The sequence below is a fragment of the Stegostoma tigrinum genome, chromosome 15 (assembly GCF_030684315.1).
Source record: "Stegostoma tigrinum isolate sSteTig4 chromosome 15, sSteTig4.hap1, whole genome shotgun sequence".
NCBI classification, from domain to species: Eukaryota; Metazoa; Chordata; class Chondrichthyes; order Orectolobiformes; family Stegostomatidae; genus Stegostoma; species Stegostoma tigrinum.
This window is the reverse complement of record NC_081368.1, coordinates 50,580,723-50,597,085: the sequence shown is the minus strand read 5'-3', so window position 1 is coordinate 50,597,085 and position 16,363 is coordinate 50,580,723. Positions and strand designations below refer to the sequence as shown.

General features: G+C 38.0%; 1 protein-coding gene across 7 annotated transcripts in view; it reads right to left on the bottom strand.

The window, feature by feature from the left end:
- Positions 1 to 232: 232 nt before the first annotated feature.
- hdac8 (histone deacetylase 8) overlaps positions 233 to 16,363 on the bottom strand; it is a 71,395-nt gene continuing 55,264 nt past the window's right edge. For 5 of the 7 annotated variants that reach the window (XM_048544446.2, XM_048544448.2, XM_048544449.2 and 2 more), the window contains 2 exons: positions 10,696 to 10,801; positions 233 to 4,205 (listed from right to left, as the gene is read on the bottom strand). In XM_048544446.2, the coding sequence (XP_048400403.1) occupies positions 4,183 to 4,205; positions 10,696 to 10,801 (129 nt within the window). In that variant the 3' untranslated portion in view covers positions 233 to 4,182. The other 2 variants (XM_048544447.2, XR_009446712.1) reach the window with 2 other exon arrangements.

Genomic DNA, 16,363 nt, shown 5'->3' with positions numbered 1-16,363 from the left:
GAAGAAACAGTATGATCTTAAAAAACATTCAGTGGGCAGAAGAATTTATGTGTTGCTCCTTTTCAGTGATGCAGTTCAGTGGTAAAACATGTCCAGTAATTTTTTGAAAATTGAACATAAAAGGGGCAAACAAAAATTATCAAGCAAATCCTGGGTCATGGCTATGTCGAAACAGCTTTTACAAACACTGTCAAAGGAACACTGTCTGAGAGCATAGAGAATTGCACTTTTAATTCCATTTATTAATAACCACATATATTTTCCTGGTCACCACAAAAAACTGTCAAAGTAAGAAACAGTAACAGGAAAAAGTACAAAACATTGTTTGAAATTGACTCTTTAACATCAGTAGAATTGCCAGAAAACTATTTAATAAGGCTGATATATAGATAAAACTCCATTTTTAAAATACACTTAAAAAGGATTTGGTCTCAAAGAATGTTAAAAACAAGCAATTGCAAGAACATGCTGGTGAATGAATGTTAGTCAGAAATGATGTATCCTTTCTTTTATTAGCCCCTGCAGATGAGCTGTGATAATCCTTGCACAAGACATTGGTTTACAGTGCAATAAACACAAGACTTTTCGTAGGAATGCTTTGACAAATGGAAAATGATTTGGCTGGTGGGGACAGAGTTATGAATACACAGGAAAGGTGGTTAGAAATTCACAATGCCAGCTCCACCTCAACTGTCTTTTTCTTTTCTCACATTAAATGTTTTCATTATTTTCTGTCATTTTCTTGTCTTCTTACTACTCTTGGTTTACAATTTTGCACATTTGATGTTTTTGCTTGTTTCATGTCTACTCTTTACTGCTCTCCCTCATTCTTGTTTTCCTGTGCTCAAATTAAGCCTGATCTTTTGGTTTCAGTTTTATCTTGGATATCCTCAATCAATATCATCAAAAATGCAATTGATCATCTCAAGGGTTTCAGGATTGTTGCCAAGCTTGCCTAAATCAATGGCCACTGCATCCCAAAAGAAGTTCATTGAGAGAAGCACAGATAAACTGATAAGGCACACATTATAAAAAGTAACCTTTTCAATATTTTCCAAGTATATTTGTCTTTTTGTTGTGCTTTATGCTACTAGAAGTGGAGTATACCCATATTTTATTACACCAGCAAAGCTTCTTTTTAACCATTATATTGTTTGAATTTTGATTTGGTTTTGTTTTATTTAACCTGAATGCTGATGCAGTGATGAGGGCAAATAGTAAAACACTTGCAATAATTTTCCTTAAGTATATGAACAAGCAGCTAAAGAAAAATATTAAACAGAGCACTGGTCATGACTATATAGGTATATCTTTTAGCAGAGATTAGCCCCAACTGATGACGCTTGATATGTGATGAATTTGAACTTATATCAATCAAAACAGAGACATCAACTTGCAATCATGTTATTTTAACTGTATGCCACACAATGGTCTCAGATAACTTGGTTCAGTACCACCAGCACTGTGCTGTTAGAATGGTACATTTATTGGTCAATTCAGCTGTCTAGTTTTGTTAGAATCAATAACACTTCCTAGCCAGTACTCAGTTCTTTTCATTTGTTTTATGCTGCCTTCATGGTGGCACCAGAACTAGGTTCCAACTCACAAGGAGCCAACTAGAAACAGAAGAAGTCACCTTGCTAGAATTCTCTAAAATTGCATTAACGGCAGAAACATAAAGTAGGTCTTCTTAGCTGCCAATTTCAGTAAATACTAGAAAGATACTGTTTTATTACAAAGGCTGCCTGAGATACAGATGTTAAGAGTTCACTGACATCTGTATTCTGTTAGACCTAGGCTCTGCAAGTCATGTTACAGTGTTGTCCCTCAACATTGAAACAAATACATTTAAAAGTGGGAAAAAAACTCATAACTTGTAATGATAAAAAATTCGGATTACCAATATTGATGTTCACTTTTTGATGATATTTCAAATGACATCTATTTAAACTGCCAATTATCCTACAGCAGAGGAATTTCCAAGCCATTGTCCTTATGGGTCACAGATTAAGTTTATATCAACTTTTCCATCAACTTTGTGCATGTCAAGGTATTAGTCCTAATATTTCTTACAGTTATAGTTGAGGATTTTGTCACCAGTGACTTAACAGCGGAGAAAAACATGTCCAAACCACAAAGTCGAATATGATAGACTAAGAACTAAATTGCTTAACTGCACGGGTTGTACATAGTCCCCAGGCTGCAGGTTGGTAACTCATGTTATAAAGTTAAGATTTAAAGTGTTCATTTTGACTGCTATATCTATCAGCCAAAAAACGCTTACAATTAGTAGCAGCTGTCCTCATTGTAAATATTTCAAAAAGAAATGTTATTCATCTTTTTGTAGATACAGCTGTTATTCTTAATATTGTCTTTTTTCCAAAACACCAGAGCAATTTATTTTTGCTTATGTTTTCTGAGTTGGAAATAGAGATCAACCCAAACTTGCAAACTGTTTATTAAAGGCACTGCCAGTCCAAACATCTGCAAACTGGAGGCTTCTTAGGACAGCAGGAGGGCTAAGGTCTATTCCATTAAAAAAATGACTGCCAATGGGGCCCCAAGAGAAAATGATGAAAACAACCATTGAAATTCCACATGAGCTTGGATTTAAATGAGACTCTACAGAAAATCCTCACTGTTAAAAAAACACAACAGTAAAGAATTAAACACTTCACAGCAAAATACTGCAGATACTGGAAATCCGAAAATAAAGAGAAAATGCTGGAGAAACTGTCTATCAGAACGCCAGTTCTGAAAAGAGTTATATGTTGCCAGATGCTGGATGAAGCATGTTCATTTTGTAAAGCTACAGTGTATACCACATGGGAGAACAGGGATGGTGCTGAAAATCATATTTAAATTAGAGTGGGGAAACAAGCAAAAAGTTTCAACCAAAATGTTAGGAAGGTAGTCACCCACTGTAGCAACTTGTTAAAGTTGATCCTTAGTTCCTTATTAAAAGAAGGGGAGAATTGTTGGAGAAACTCTGGGCATCTGGTGGCATATATGTTTTCAGAACTGGCTTTCTGATGGATCCATTGGGTTTTTCCAGCAATTTCTCTTTCACTTTTAATAAAGAATTAAGGAATAATTTAAACAAGTTGCTAGAGTTAGTGACTACCTGCCATACGTTTTGTTTGCAACTTTTTGCTAGTTTCTTCACTCCAATTTACATAAGTTTTCTGCACCATTCCTCTTCTCCATGTGGTAAGTGCCGTAGCTTCAAAAAAAAAGCACGTTTCATCCAGAGTTTTGTAACCAGAGATTGAAAGAAACTCTTTGGCTAGCTGTGGAGAAAATAGATGCAACTTCGTCCAGCTTTGTGAAGCCTTGACCTTTATGGAGGTATTTTTCCCTTTCCTCTGAAAATAAAGCTAAGACAAATGCTGGGTGTAAGTGAAGAACGAGGAACACAAATCCAGGTCCTTTCATGAAAATCAGTGCGCATGAGCATTATATTGCTCCATGCATTATCTTAGTTTATAAAATGTCACAGCCTCTTTGTACAATTCATTGTGGATTACTCTGATTAAACAAAAACTACTGAACATAGTCAGTAAACTCCATATTGAGGGGCAGAAGGCAAAATGCTATTTGAGGCCTGGCATGTATAATTTGCCAAAGATTTATCAAAGAACTGCAGATGCTGGAAATCAGAAAAAAAAACAGAAACTGCGTATAAATTCAGCAGGTCTGACAGCATCTGTGGAGAGAAAGAAGAGTAAACATTTCATGTCTAGTGACCCTTCTGAAAGGTCACTGGACCCAAAATGTTAAGTCTACTTTCTTTCCATGGACGCTGCTGGATCTGCTGAGGTTTGCCAGCAATTTCTGTTTTCATATAAAATTAGCAGGCTCTTCAGCCAACTACAAAAACACCTGCATCTCCACTAGAGGGTGCTTTTCAAAGCAACAACTAAAAATGAATTAAAAATATATTTACAACATAATTCTGATAATAAAAAAGCAAAACAACAGGATACTGCAATTCTTAAGCATCCGAAGGTATACCTATACAGTTGAATAAGAAAGGGTTAACTGCAGCTTCAAATCTCAATGAACATCTGTTGTCCTGGAACTTGCAAGCAATTTCATCCAAGTTTCCCCTGCAGCTACAACAGCCACAGAATGCATTCAGTTAAAAGGCTTCTCTAGTCTTCTATTTCCTCCCACCACTTATTAAATTACATTCTTCAGATTTCCTGGAAAAAAAACACAAAAAAAATAAACTTTTGCCTTTTCCGGTTCATAGCACTGTGACACTAACAGGTTAACTGCAAATTTTATGCAGAAAAGTACAAAACAAATGTGGTCAGCTCCTCAAATTAACAAATCTAGGAAAATTCTCACTATACTGCAGCAATAGGTGGCCTTTGAACATTAAACCAAACACTCATGATAGGATCGCCTGTAGAAGGCCAGTCTCTGTACTAATAAAAGCTAAAGATCAGGCTTACCGCTGCAGTGCTAAAAATCAAATTAATTGATGTAAATTCCCATTTTCAATTATCAGTGTGCATATACCAGCAGTGCTTCAATCTTTTAAACTGCACTGTATAAATGCATTCCTTCCAGTTTCAATCCAGCAAATATCCAGGTCAACCAGTGCAAAATTCCAATGAAAATGTAAACTGAAAACATTGCAACACAGTCAATGACAATTAATAGAAATCTTTTCAAGTCATCAAATTACTGGTAAGCCCTAATTACCTAGTTTCTGATATAGTAATACGATAACGAGCAAGATTTCATTCTGAAAATCTTAGCAACTTAAATTTACATAATTCTTTACAAAGTTGTAACCACATCCAGGTGTCATAACTAGAACAAAATTAGTGATGACATCACAGATAATACCAACTCCTGCTTTTGTACTTTGAACAATTCAGATAGAGCACGTGGTACTAGCAGAAACACACTTCCTTGTGTTTGGTTGACATTTTGTACATGTCTGTTTTCTGTGCTTAGTCTGCATCTTGCATAGTATTCTTAAAGACAAATTACCCTCATGCTTGGCTGTACCCAGACTTACATACTCACAGAGATAGATTTTTGCATGATAATTTATTTATGGCTGGGAATCAAAAAATCTACTTTTGTACACTTGTCATCAATACAGGCAGTGATATTATGCTTCACCCTCCTCTAATGCAATTTATAACATTGCCAGATAACATACATACATATTCCGCAAACTGAATAACTTTCTGCTGCTCTTGAAACTAATATGTTGAAAGCTGATAGCTTGTTAAATACTGAGGGATTTTCCCAGCATGGAGATCAGTTGCTATAGACAGAGGTGGATAAGGTCGAAGGTGTCAGGATCAATTCTTTCTTAAACAGGGATTGCCCATCTGCACAAGGTTCAAAATGGGACGCTGAAGCTGAGGAGATGTTCATTGCATCTACTACATTTTGGAGGAGCTTCCTAATTTAGACATTTGAGAATTTAATGAGGTATGTGGACTGTTTGTTTGCATGGTCTCAATGCTTTTTGTGCTTGTTGTCCATGTTGGGGGGACACAGCAGGCCTCACGTTTCCATTTTCAATGTTGAAAAGTGCCCAACAAACTTCAGTGCATCAGATTATTATCCTTGAACAAAACACACATGAATTTGTTATTTACTGGTATTATTCAGTACTCATTTGAAAATATTTCATTGCACAGATTTAAAGAAGTCAAGATTGGTGCAATCTTATTGAATTTGTGATGCCCAGTAATGACTGAACGTTTCAAATCTCAGTTTTCAACAGATAATTGAATGTATTACATTGTATATACTTTCCAAAAGCAATGACAGTGCATCTGTGCAACAACAGTGTCCCACACAGTACACTCATTTCCCACTTCTGCTCCATATTCCTTAATTCTTTTGATTATCAGAAATCCATCAATCGATCTTAGAATTAAAATTATCCATTGCCATTTACAAACTTCAATCATGCCTTTGCATGTATGAGTCTTTCTGAATTCAGATTTTCAGATATCCTCTTGTCCTAGATTCCTTGACCACCGGCAATAGAATCCAGGCATTGTTGCAGTAAATCTGTATTGCATTCTCTCCAAGACCAATGTATCCTTCCCAAAATATGTTGGTCAGACTGAACAAAGTACTTCAGATAAGTCTAACCAAGCTTTTGCATTTGTAAAAACTTGTCTTTTTTAATTTTTGTGCTTTCTAAAACTGTGGAATGAATTGAGAAAGAACTTTTTGAAAACTGGGAACTTGACACCTTTTTTGAACTCTGTTTGTGTAGCTATGGGTTTCAGCAACATGCAGAGGAGCTGGAGCCAAGGGGTTGTTTACAAGTGAAACTGACTGATCGTGAATTTGGGTGCATTTATCAATGACAAAGGTCTTCTGCCCACCAACAACAAGTTGATTGGTTGTTAGTCAGCTATGAGCAAGATAGCGACAGCCTAGATAGTTCAGGAGAGAAACCAGCAGATCTGCAGCTGTCGAAAGCTCCCTGTCAATTCCCAACAGTAAGCCACTTTAAAGCAGAGAAAAATGACCTATCTTTCCTTCAGCAGATGCTGCAAATTGTGACTTAGAACTGGATATGTCAAAGACTTTTCATAAGTGAAACAGCTAACCTATGCCTCTTGCAAACCAGCTGAAGCATTTGCAAAAAGATCGAGAAACATTTGAATCAGCAACAACCAAGCCTACAGATGTTGAAACAAAGACTACGAAATTGTTTACCCAGATGTCCCTCACCAAAGTGTTTTTTGTTCCTGTTAATATTTATCTGTTTGTGTGTGTAAAGAGGAGTTTATAAGTGGCTTAATGTGTACAATTAACTTAATTTAGTTTAATTGTTTACCTGTATCTAGAATCTAATGACATGTAATAAATGTAGTGATTCCTTCGAAGTATAGAAACCTGATCTGTGCTTTCTATCAACCTGGGTTTGAATATCAAATTGTTTGGGAAACTTGTGTACTTCTTTTAAAAACTTTTACTTCTGTGACAACTTCAGGAATAGTAGAGCTCAACCTCCAGCTCGCTCCACCAGCGAGGAGTGAAATATTATTGTAGCAGGTCTTCAAAACTCTTGTTTTCTAATCTTCTGGACATAAACTCCAATAATCTATTCACATTTTCAAATTTTTGTACCTATTTACAATAATTTAATGAACTACTTACATGGGCTGCCACAGCTTCTAGCTTTAACCATTTAGGAAACATATTGCTCGACATTTCAGGTCTAAAGTGGATTCCTCACACTAGTCTACAGGTTTTTTAATTAACTATTTTTCTAATTAACCTGATGAGAGATGTTAGTATAAAACTCTGGAGCAGGTGGAACTTGAACCCGGGCCACTCAGTCCAGCGGTATGGACACTTACCACTGTATCAAAAGAGGGCTCATTTTGCCTGTTCGCTTTGTTTATTAATAATAATCAGTTCCAATGTAATGCTCCATCAACACTGTATACGTTGCTGTTTATCTACATGTCACTGGAAAACTGGACACATGAATTTTCTTGCCCAAAGTCATGAATAAATATAGTTAACATTTGAGACCCCAACACAAATCCCAGTGGAATGCCACTAGTCAGATGCGGCAATTTAGAGTTCTTAGTCAGCAACCCTATTTTTTCATGTCACCTAGCCAATTTCCTAACTACAGCAATAATTTGCCTTCAATTCCTATGACCTATTTTTCTTCCATATCCACGTTGGTTCTCTCTGTTGAACAGAAATATCTCAAGGTGTCCAGTGACTCTGTCATTAATTATAGACTACAGTAACTTCCTGAACTGATCAAGATTCCCTAACTTTTCTTTATTATCTGTCTTAAGTCATTAGTAACAAGCAATAGTTCCTGAATCAACATAATGTTAGGAGGTTATAATTAGGGCACCTGCATTGTTCTTGACTCCTTTTTAAAAACCCTGGTATGAATACAATTTTGCACTCTTTAGTGATCGTGATCAGACATTCTGGAGAGGCACTGGCCTAACCTGCAGGTTGAGAGGTCAGGGCACATCTGCCTTAGCTGGTCCCAGATGCAGTGACCAGATATAGGGGTCATTAGCTATGGCTTCTGCCCTTACATGTCAGGATATTCTGCCTGTAATCCATCCTTAATTATGGAATATCACTGGAAGCCAAAGCAGCAGGTAAGCAAGGCAACCTCATTGGAGCCAACCAGGCAGGTCCTGGTGAGTGAGGAAGGGGAGAGTTGTGTTTGGGAGATCAAGGGTTATTGGTGGGGTGGGGGGTGGGTGCAATGGTAAAGCAGTGACAGTCAAGTCTGTTATGGTGAGGGGTGGGGTCTGTTTGATACTGAGGGCCAAAGTAGGAGCACAATCCTACTTAAATATGTGACCAGTTTGCTAACAGTTACTTGACAGTCTAGAGTTGGAGTTTAAGTGGCTATTAATTAGTCCATGGGGTGGGCAGACAGCCCATTAATTACCGAGTCACTTGCAAAACTCTAGTGGAGGGTTATAGGCAATCATGTCATCAAATTTCAAGCCCACAAGAGGTTGCATAAATTTCCTGCCACTATTTTCACTGTTAGTATAAATTGGATACTTGTTGCAGGCTTATTTCCATATTCTTATGTTCATTTTTCATAGTCTTTAAAATTTACTACTACCATTTCCTATTCTGCGCATGCTTCCTATTCACTTGGATCCTGTATGCCTCTTTTATAATGTATATTAATTTATAAATTCTAACAAAATTCAACATCCTAGGCACTTCACAGCAGAGTTAGAAAGCAAAATTCGGTTCACAGCCACTGAAGGGATTCAGGTCAATTAGGTAATCTTCAGGAGGAAGGACAGCTAGGAAGGTTTAGGGATTGAATTCCAGAGCTCAGAGATTGACAGCCGAAACAGTGGCCAATGCCAAATAAAACTGCGACATTCAAAGTTGCTGCAATTTTAGAAGTATAATTACCTCCAACATTTGTAAGATTGGATGGCATTATAGAAACGAAGCGTAGGGGTACTTGTAACGTTATTCAGCTAGTAATCCAGAACCCTAGCTAATATCCTCAGGATCCAGCATCGCAAATGATGAAATTTGAATCCAATAAAAATCTGGCATAAGAAAAGCTAGCCCAACCATGCCAAATAACCATTGTCGACAATTGTAAAATTCGATCTGGTTCACTAATGTCCTTTGGGAAAGAAAATCTGTCATCCTTACACAGTCTGGCCTACATCTAACTCCAGACCCACAGCAATGTGGTAGTCCCCTGGGTAGTTTGGGACAGATAATAAACATTGGCCCAGCCTGCCATGCATGGATCTCCAAGAAAAACAACTGGAAGAGGAGAGGCAACAAAGGGATTTAAAAACAAGGATGAGAATTTTAAGAGGAAGGTGTTGCTTAACTGGCAGTCTACATAGGTCAGTGAGCATAGAGGTGATTGGAAAATGGGACTTGGCCCAAATACGAACTGAGTCTTAAATTATCAGAGATAATGGGAACTGCAGATGCTGGAGAATTCCAAGATAATAAAATGTGAGGCTGGATGAACACAGCAGGCCAAGTAGCATCTCAGGAGCACAAAAGCTGACGTTTCGGGCCTAGACCCTTCATCAGAGAGGGTCTGATGAAGGGTCTAGGCCCGAAACGTCAGCTTTTGTGCTCCTGAGATGCTGCTTGGCCTGCTGTGTTCATCCAGCCTCACATTTTATTATCTTGAGTCTTAAATTATCTCAAGTTTACGGAGGGCAAAATGCGGAGGACCAACTAACAATGCATTAGTAACATCAAGTCTGGCGGCAACAAAGGCATGGCTGAGCATTTCAACAACAGATGAAGCAAGGCTCTTGCAGGTAACTTTATAGGGTTGCAAATAGGCGGGCTTCCTGATATATATTAGAACCTCATTTCGAGGGCAAAAATGACATCAAGATTGCAAATAACATGTTTCACACGTCAAGCCAATTCCTAGGGGTTGGATTGAGTCGCTAATTAATGAACAGAATTGTAGCAGGGACGAAGGGTGATTCCCTGTATTTAGGTGGAGGAAATTTCTGCTCAACCTGTACTGGATGCCAAAAAAGCAGTCTGCTAATTTCAGGCACAATATTTAGGAAAATGGTGGTGTCAACTGTGTCAAAGCTTACAGACTGACTACATAAGAATCTTTTATCTTTTACCTTGACATAGGATGTCACTTTTGACTTTAAAAAGAACTGTTTCAGTACAGGGTTTGAAGCATGGAGTTTTGGGAATTAATTTTGCTATTAATTTTATTGTGATTTTGACACTGTTCAGTCTTCCATGAATTTATTTTTGGCAGGTTAGAGCTCCTGCTTCTTCGTGGTATAAACATTAGCATGTTAAAACTATTTTTGAATGCCACAGCTGGTCTTGTCATTTTACTCAAAATCAGATTTGCCTAGTTTAGTGGATCACCTTTGTTTCACCCTGCTGAAGTCAACTGCACCCAAATCCTAAAGCTTTCTAGCTGTTTCACTTTTTTTTTCCACTCCTTGCAAATCTGTCAATTTTCTCAATCATACTATGATCACTACTGGGGACCAATTCATATGTCTTTATGGTGTTAACTAAATCTGGCTCACTACTTATTATTAAATATAGTGTGGTCTGCTCTCTTGCTGCTTCAAGAGCAGATTGTTGCAGCACTGCTCACAATCTGCTGTCTGACATAGGTTCATATGCTTAACAAATTTTATAAGACTATATCTTCCTTACCACGGATCCTGCTAAGTATCTGCTCAATTCGGTGGGGATCATTCTGGTCAGTCCGACAGCTTCGGGTGATTTCCAGTACATAATCAGGTCCATATTCTGTAAAATACTATGAAAGCAATTGGATTATTGAAATGCCTGCAGCTTTATTAAGCAGAGTACATGAAATATAAATTTTAAGGATCCTGCTATATAAGTTTAACTCCAAATTTAAATTCAATTTAATAAATCTGGATCAAAGCGAAGGTAAAATTGCCATAGTCCCAAAGGACTACATGGCTTCTCTCTTATTAAAGAGACGATTGGTGACGAGTTTAACATAACGGCCACTACGCCTCAGGCGAACGGCAAAGTTGAGAAAATGGGACCTTCATGGTGACCTCTGTCAGTACAGGAGCTGAACTTGCACCATTGGCATCACTGCAGGCACCCAACCAACTGAGCAAATGAACACCCAACTAAAAGGCTAGCATATGAAATAGAGGGCACAAACTACAGGCTTGTTTTAAGTAGCCCATCTGGTTCACTAAGATCTAGAGAACGTAAGCTGCCATCTTTATCAGTTTGTGTCTATTGTGATGCATACATACAACCAACATGGGTGACTCTCAATGTATCTCTGAAATGTCCTAGCAACCCACTGAGTTGCATTGAAGAAGGAAGGACACCATCTCCCTCACAAGACCAATAAGGGATGGACATTAAGCACTAAGCTTGTCTTGACATCCATATTCCAAGTTTAAACTGAAAAAATAAGGAAAGACAGTCTTTACTTAAGTAAGTCTATTTTAGCCCAGCCGTCTCTAGAAGTTAGAACACTACTGCCAATGCTATTGCATGCAAAGATATTTACATCAATAGGTTCTCAACCAGAGTTACATTTAAACTTGTGGAAGCAGTTTCGTAAGAAACAGTAGTAAAGTACTGTGATACTGAAATAGGAACAGAAAATACCGGTGTCACAAGAAGAGTTAAAAACAATTGTGCAGACATATGATTTTTCTGTTAGTTTTATTACAGCTCTGACTTTATTCAATCACCCAAGAATTTATTTTTGGGAGGTAGAGCTCTTGCCTCTCAATGATAGAAACTAACTTGTTCAACAATTTTTGAAAGCCGCTGTATTCTGCTGTTGTTTTATTTGTTAACAGATTTGCCTAATTTACGGTGGACAGCTTCATTTCCACCCTGTTGAAGACAACCTGGCCTGAATCTTGAACTTTGTAGCTGTTTCATATTTTTCTCCTTTCAAACTCATCTAACTATGTAGATGAGATCTATGTAGATGTGACTGGTTTCATATTTTTCTCCTTTTAAACTCACCTATCTATGTAGATGTGACTGTTCTAAACGCACACATTAAACAGCCCCAAAAAGCTAATCAAGTGACTAGACTTAAACATAACCTTCCAGAAGCTTCAAGAAAGTGTCAGCTAGACAGTCAACACTTCACGCACCCACTGATGAGACTGTAACTAAACAATTGTACCATAAGCTGTTATAGGATGACTGTGTACCAACCCAGGTAGGCTCACAGACCTGATTCCAGACACAGTAAGTCATCACATATAATTTACATGTGATGTCATATATAAAAGCAGCACTGCGCACACACAAGGAAGCATGTGCACTTCTGAAATAGGGTTCAGTGGCACAGAGTAAGGACATGGATGAGGGTGGGGAATCAGAGAAAATTAATGAGATTCAATGAGACTAGCGAAAGAAGCCTGTCATTTTTGATGTGGTTAGAACATCAGATTTGTATCCTATGTAGTCAAATTCTAATCTCAGAATCTAAATTGGCAATGATGTATACCAGGTATTCAATCTTTACACTGGCAACTTGATTGTAAACCCAGTCCTTGATATTCAGAACAGAGTATACTTTTGGAGCTTTGCTGGATAGGATGTCCCTTGTGCTAAGATGTCCACTTTATCTGAGGGAGTAGTGCAGAGTTCACATAGTATGATCTATTAGTCTGGAAGAGAGAACTGAGTTACATGAAAGCAAAAGAAATGAACAAATGAAAAAAAAAATGACATTTTCCAAACTGTTAACTGTTCTTCTGAGAATAATAAAAGCTACAGTTTCTTTGTAAGCGTATCATAAATATCGAGAAAGAAATTCCTGCAGATTGCCAAATCTTTTCAACCTTTTTTCTCTCAATAACTAAGCAACCTTTAGAAAGATTAGTTGCGACAACTGAGACTCAATTCTATAATGTGATACAATGAAACCTCCTCATTACAGTCAACATCTAGAGTTGCCAAAATCCTGAGAGAAGGCAGCAAATTAAGTATTTTCAGGAAAGTAAAACATGAAGAAAAAAGTCAAAGTCATGAAAAGTAATTTTTATTTGAACACTTCTATGATAACACCTTTAAAACTAATGGAAAAAAAGGCAAAAAATGTGTACTTCTCTGAAATGAATGAGAGAATGACTGCAAATAAAGAATGAAACTCAAATTCATACAAACAGGTACCTAATCAGTATTTACAAACTTAATTACCAGAGGAAATGTTAGTTCTTCAAGAAAGGGAATGAAGTAAATTATGCACAGAAATGCAGCAGACAATATCCTTTTTAGAGTTCAATCCGTGTTCTGAAATTTAACTAGATCCAGCAAAGATACATCTCACGAGAATTGTGAAAACAAAAATGCAGTTTCAAAAGTTCCACTTCAGGTCATTACACATTTCTAAGTCCTATTTTTAGCTTCTTGGCCACAATATAACATATCTTCTGCAACTACAGAATTATAATTTGTGACATTTCAGCACTTCTTTCTGCTACTATTGCAAAATTGATTTTCTCTCCTAATTAAATCTCTTGAAACTGTACACCATTTACTCGCTAGGAGCATCAGTGACTTCCTTGCGAATTTCAGCCAAATTCTGTCAATTGCTGAGGAGCAGAGAAACATATGAGGACGATGGCTTCCCTCATTATTGGTAGTACCTCCCCTCACTAAAGCATAAAAGTTCATGACCAACGCTGCATGGATGACAGTGGAAATAAACACTTGCCAACTACTCCAAAGCTACAATGATACTTCAATACACTGCAACTCCTGAAACATGTTTCCCTACCTTTGCAGTTGCTGTATCTGATACCCCAAATTGCCATCTCACACCTCTGAATAGTTGTGACCCCAACACTGATAGATGCAGAACTCGACTTAGTCACTGGCTGCCATCCTGATAAAGATCCCTTTATCCCTACACTCCGCCTTCTGCCAGTCAAACAATTCTCTATCCATGCCAGTACCTTGCCTCTAACACCAAGGGCTCTTATTTTATTTAGCAGTTTCCCATGTGGTACCTTGTCAAAGACCTTCTAGAGATCCAAACAGATTACGTCCACTCGCTCTCCTTTGTCTAATTTCTTTGTTGCCTCTTCAAAGAACTCCAACAAATTTGTCAAGCATGACTTTTGTTGATGAAGCTCTGCTGACTCATCCCTATTTTATGATGCATTCCAAGTGTTCTGCAATCTCATCCTCCCTCATGCTGTTACCTTTACTGAATTATATACCGTTATATGTGATTCAAGCTTCTCCCTCTCAAACAGCAGGGTGAATTTTATCATATTATGGCCACTTCCCCGTTGGGGTTCCTTCACCTGAAGGTCCTTAATCATTACACACAACCAAATCCAGAAATGCCTGTTTCCTCATGGGCTCTATCACAAACTGCTATAAGAAAAAAAACACTATCTTGTAAACATCCCACAAATTTGTTTTCTTGGGATCCACTATGCCTTCTGACCCTATACTGCTCGTTAACAATATAATTTTATTTTTAATGAACAAGACAATCCCACCCTCTCTGCCTATTTGCTTGTCCTTTCGGTAGGATGCATGTTCTTGGATATTTATTTCCAAATTCAATCTGTGCTACAAGCTCATTTACCTTGTTTTACGCGCAACAGCATTTAAGTAAAACACCTCCCGTCCTGAGTTAACTACTCCCAATCTCATAGTTGTCCGCTTATCTGTACTTGAAATTAGATTCCTGACCCTTTCCATATTCAATATACTAATACTTGTTCAGGAAACTTTAATAATTTCTCCATAGCCCTCTCTTCTTTTAACATTTCCCATTATTTTTCATGCAACTGAACCCAACACACCACTATTTAGTTTAAAGTCATATCTTCAGCTTATTTTTGCAAGTTGTAGTCATAACAGTCATAAGAACCAGAAGCAGGAGTAAGCCATCTGGCTCTTGGAGTCCACACCATCATTTAGTAAGATCATGGCTGATCTTTTCACGGCCTCAGCTCCACTTACCCACCTGCTCGCCATAACCCTTAATTTCTTTACTGTTCAAAACATTATCTATCTTCGCTTTAAAATCATTCAATGAGGAACCCTCAACTACTTCACTGGACAGGGAATACGATAGATTCACATCCCTTTGGGTGAAAAAGTTCCTCCTCAACTCAGTCCTAAATTTGTTTCCCCTAATTTTGAGGCTATGCCCTCTTGTTCTAGTTTCACCCACCAGTGGAAACATCCTCCCCGCTTTTATCTTATCTATTCTCTTCATAATTTTATACGTTTCTATAAAGATTCCCCCTCATTCTTCTAAATTCCAATGAATATAATCCCAGTCTACTCAGTCTCTCCTCATAAGCCAACCATCTCAACTGTGGAATCAACCTGGTGAATCTCCTCTGCACTCCCTACAGTGCCAGTACATCCTTTTTCAAGTAAGGAGATCAAAACTGCACACAGTACTCTAGAGATGCCAGGAACTGCAGATGCTGGAGAATCTGAGATAACAAGGTGTAGAGCTGGATGAACACAGCAGGCCAAGCATCATCAGAGGAGCAGGGAGGCTGACGTTTCGGGCCTGGACCTTTCTGTCTAGGCCCGAAACGTCAGCCTTTCTGCTCGGCCTGCTGTGTTCATCCAGCTCTACACCTTGTTATCACAGTACTCTAGACGTGACCTCACCAGCACCCTATACAGCCGTAACATAACCTCCCTGCTTTTAAGCTCAATCCCTCTAGCAATGAAGGACAAAATTCCATTTGCCTTCTCAATTACTTGTTGCCCCTGCAAACCAACCTTCTACGATTCATGCACAGATACCCAGGTCCTTCTGCACAGCAGCAATTTTTTCCTGTTCAAATAATAGTCCCTTTTACTGTTATTCCTACCAAAATGGATGACTTCTCATTTATCAACATTTTACTCCATCTGTCAGACCTTTGCCCATTCACTTAAACTACATCCATCTGCAAACTTTCAGTGCTCTGCATTTTGTTCTACCATGCATCTTAGTGTCATCCGCAAACTTTGACACACCACACATCAGCCCAAACTCCAAATCATCTACGTATATAAATTGTAAACAACTGCAGTCCCAAAACTGATCTCTGAGGCACACCACTAGTCACTGATCACCAACCAGAAGAGCACTCATTTATTCCCATTCTTTGCTTCATGTTAGTTAACCAATTCTCTATCCATGCTAATATATTGCCCGTAACGCGGTACATCTTATTTTATGCAGCAGACTTTTGTGTGTCACCTCGCCGAATGCCTTTTGGAAATCTAGATACACCACATCTACTGTGTTTCCGCTGTCCATTGCATTCATAATGTCTTCATAGAATTCCAGCAAATTAGTTAAACATGATCTGCTGTTCTTGAACCCATG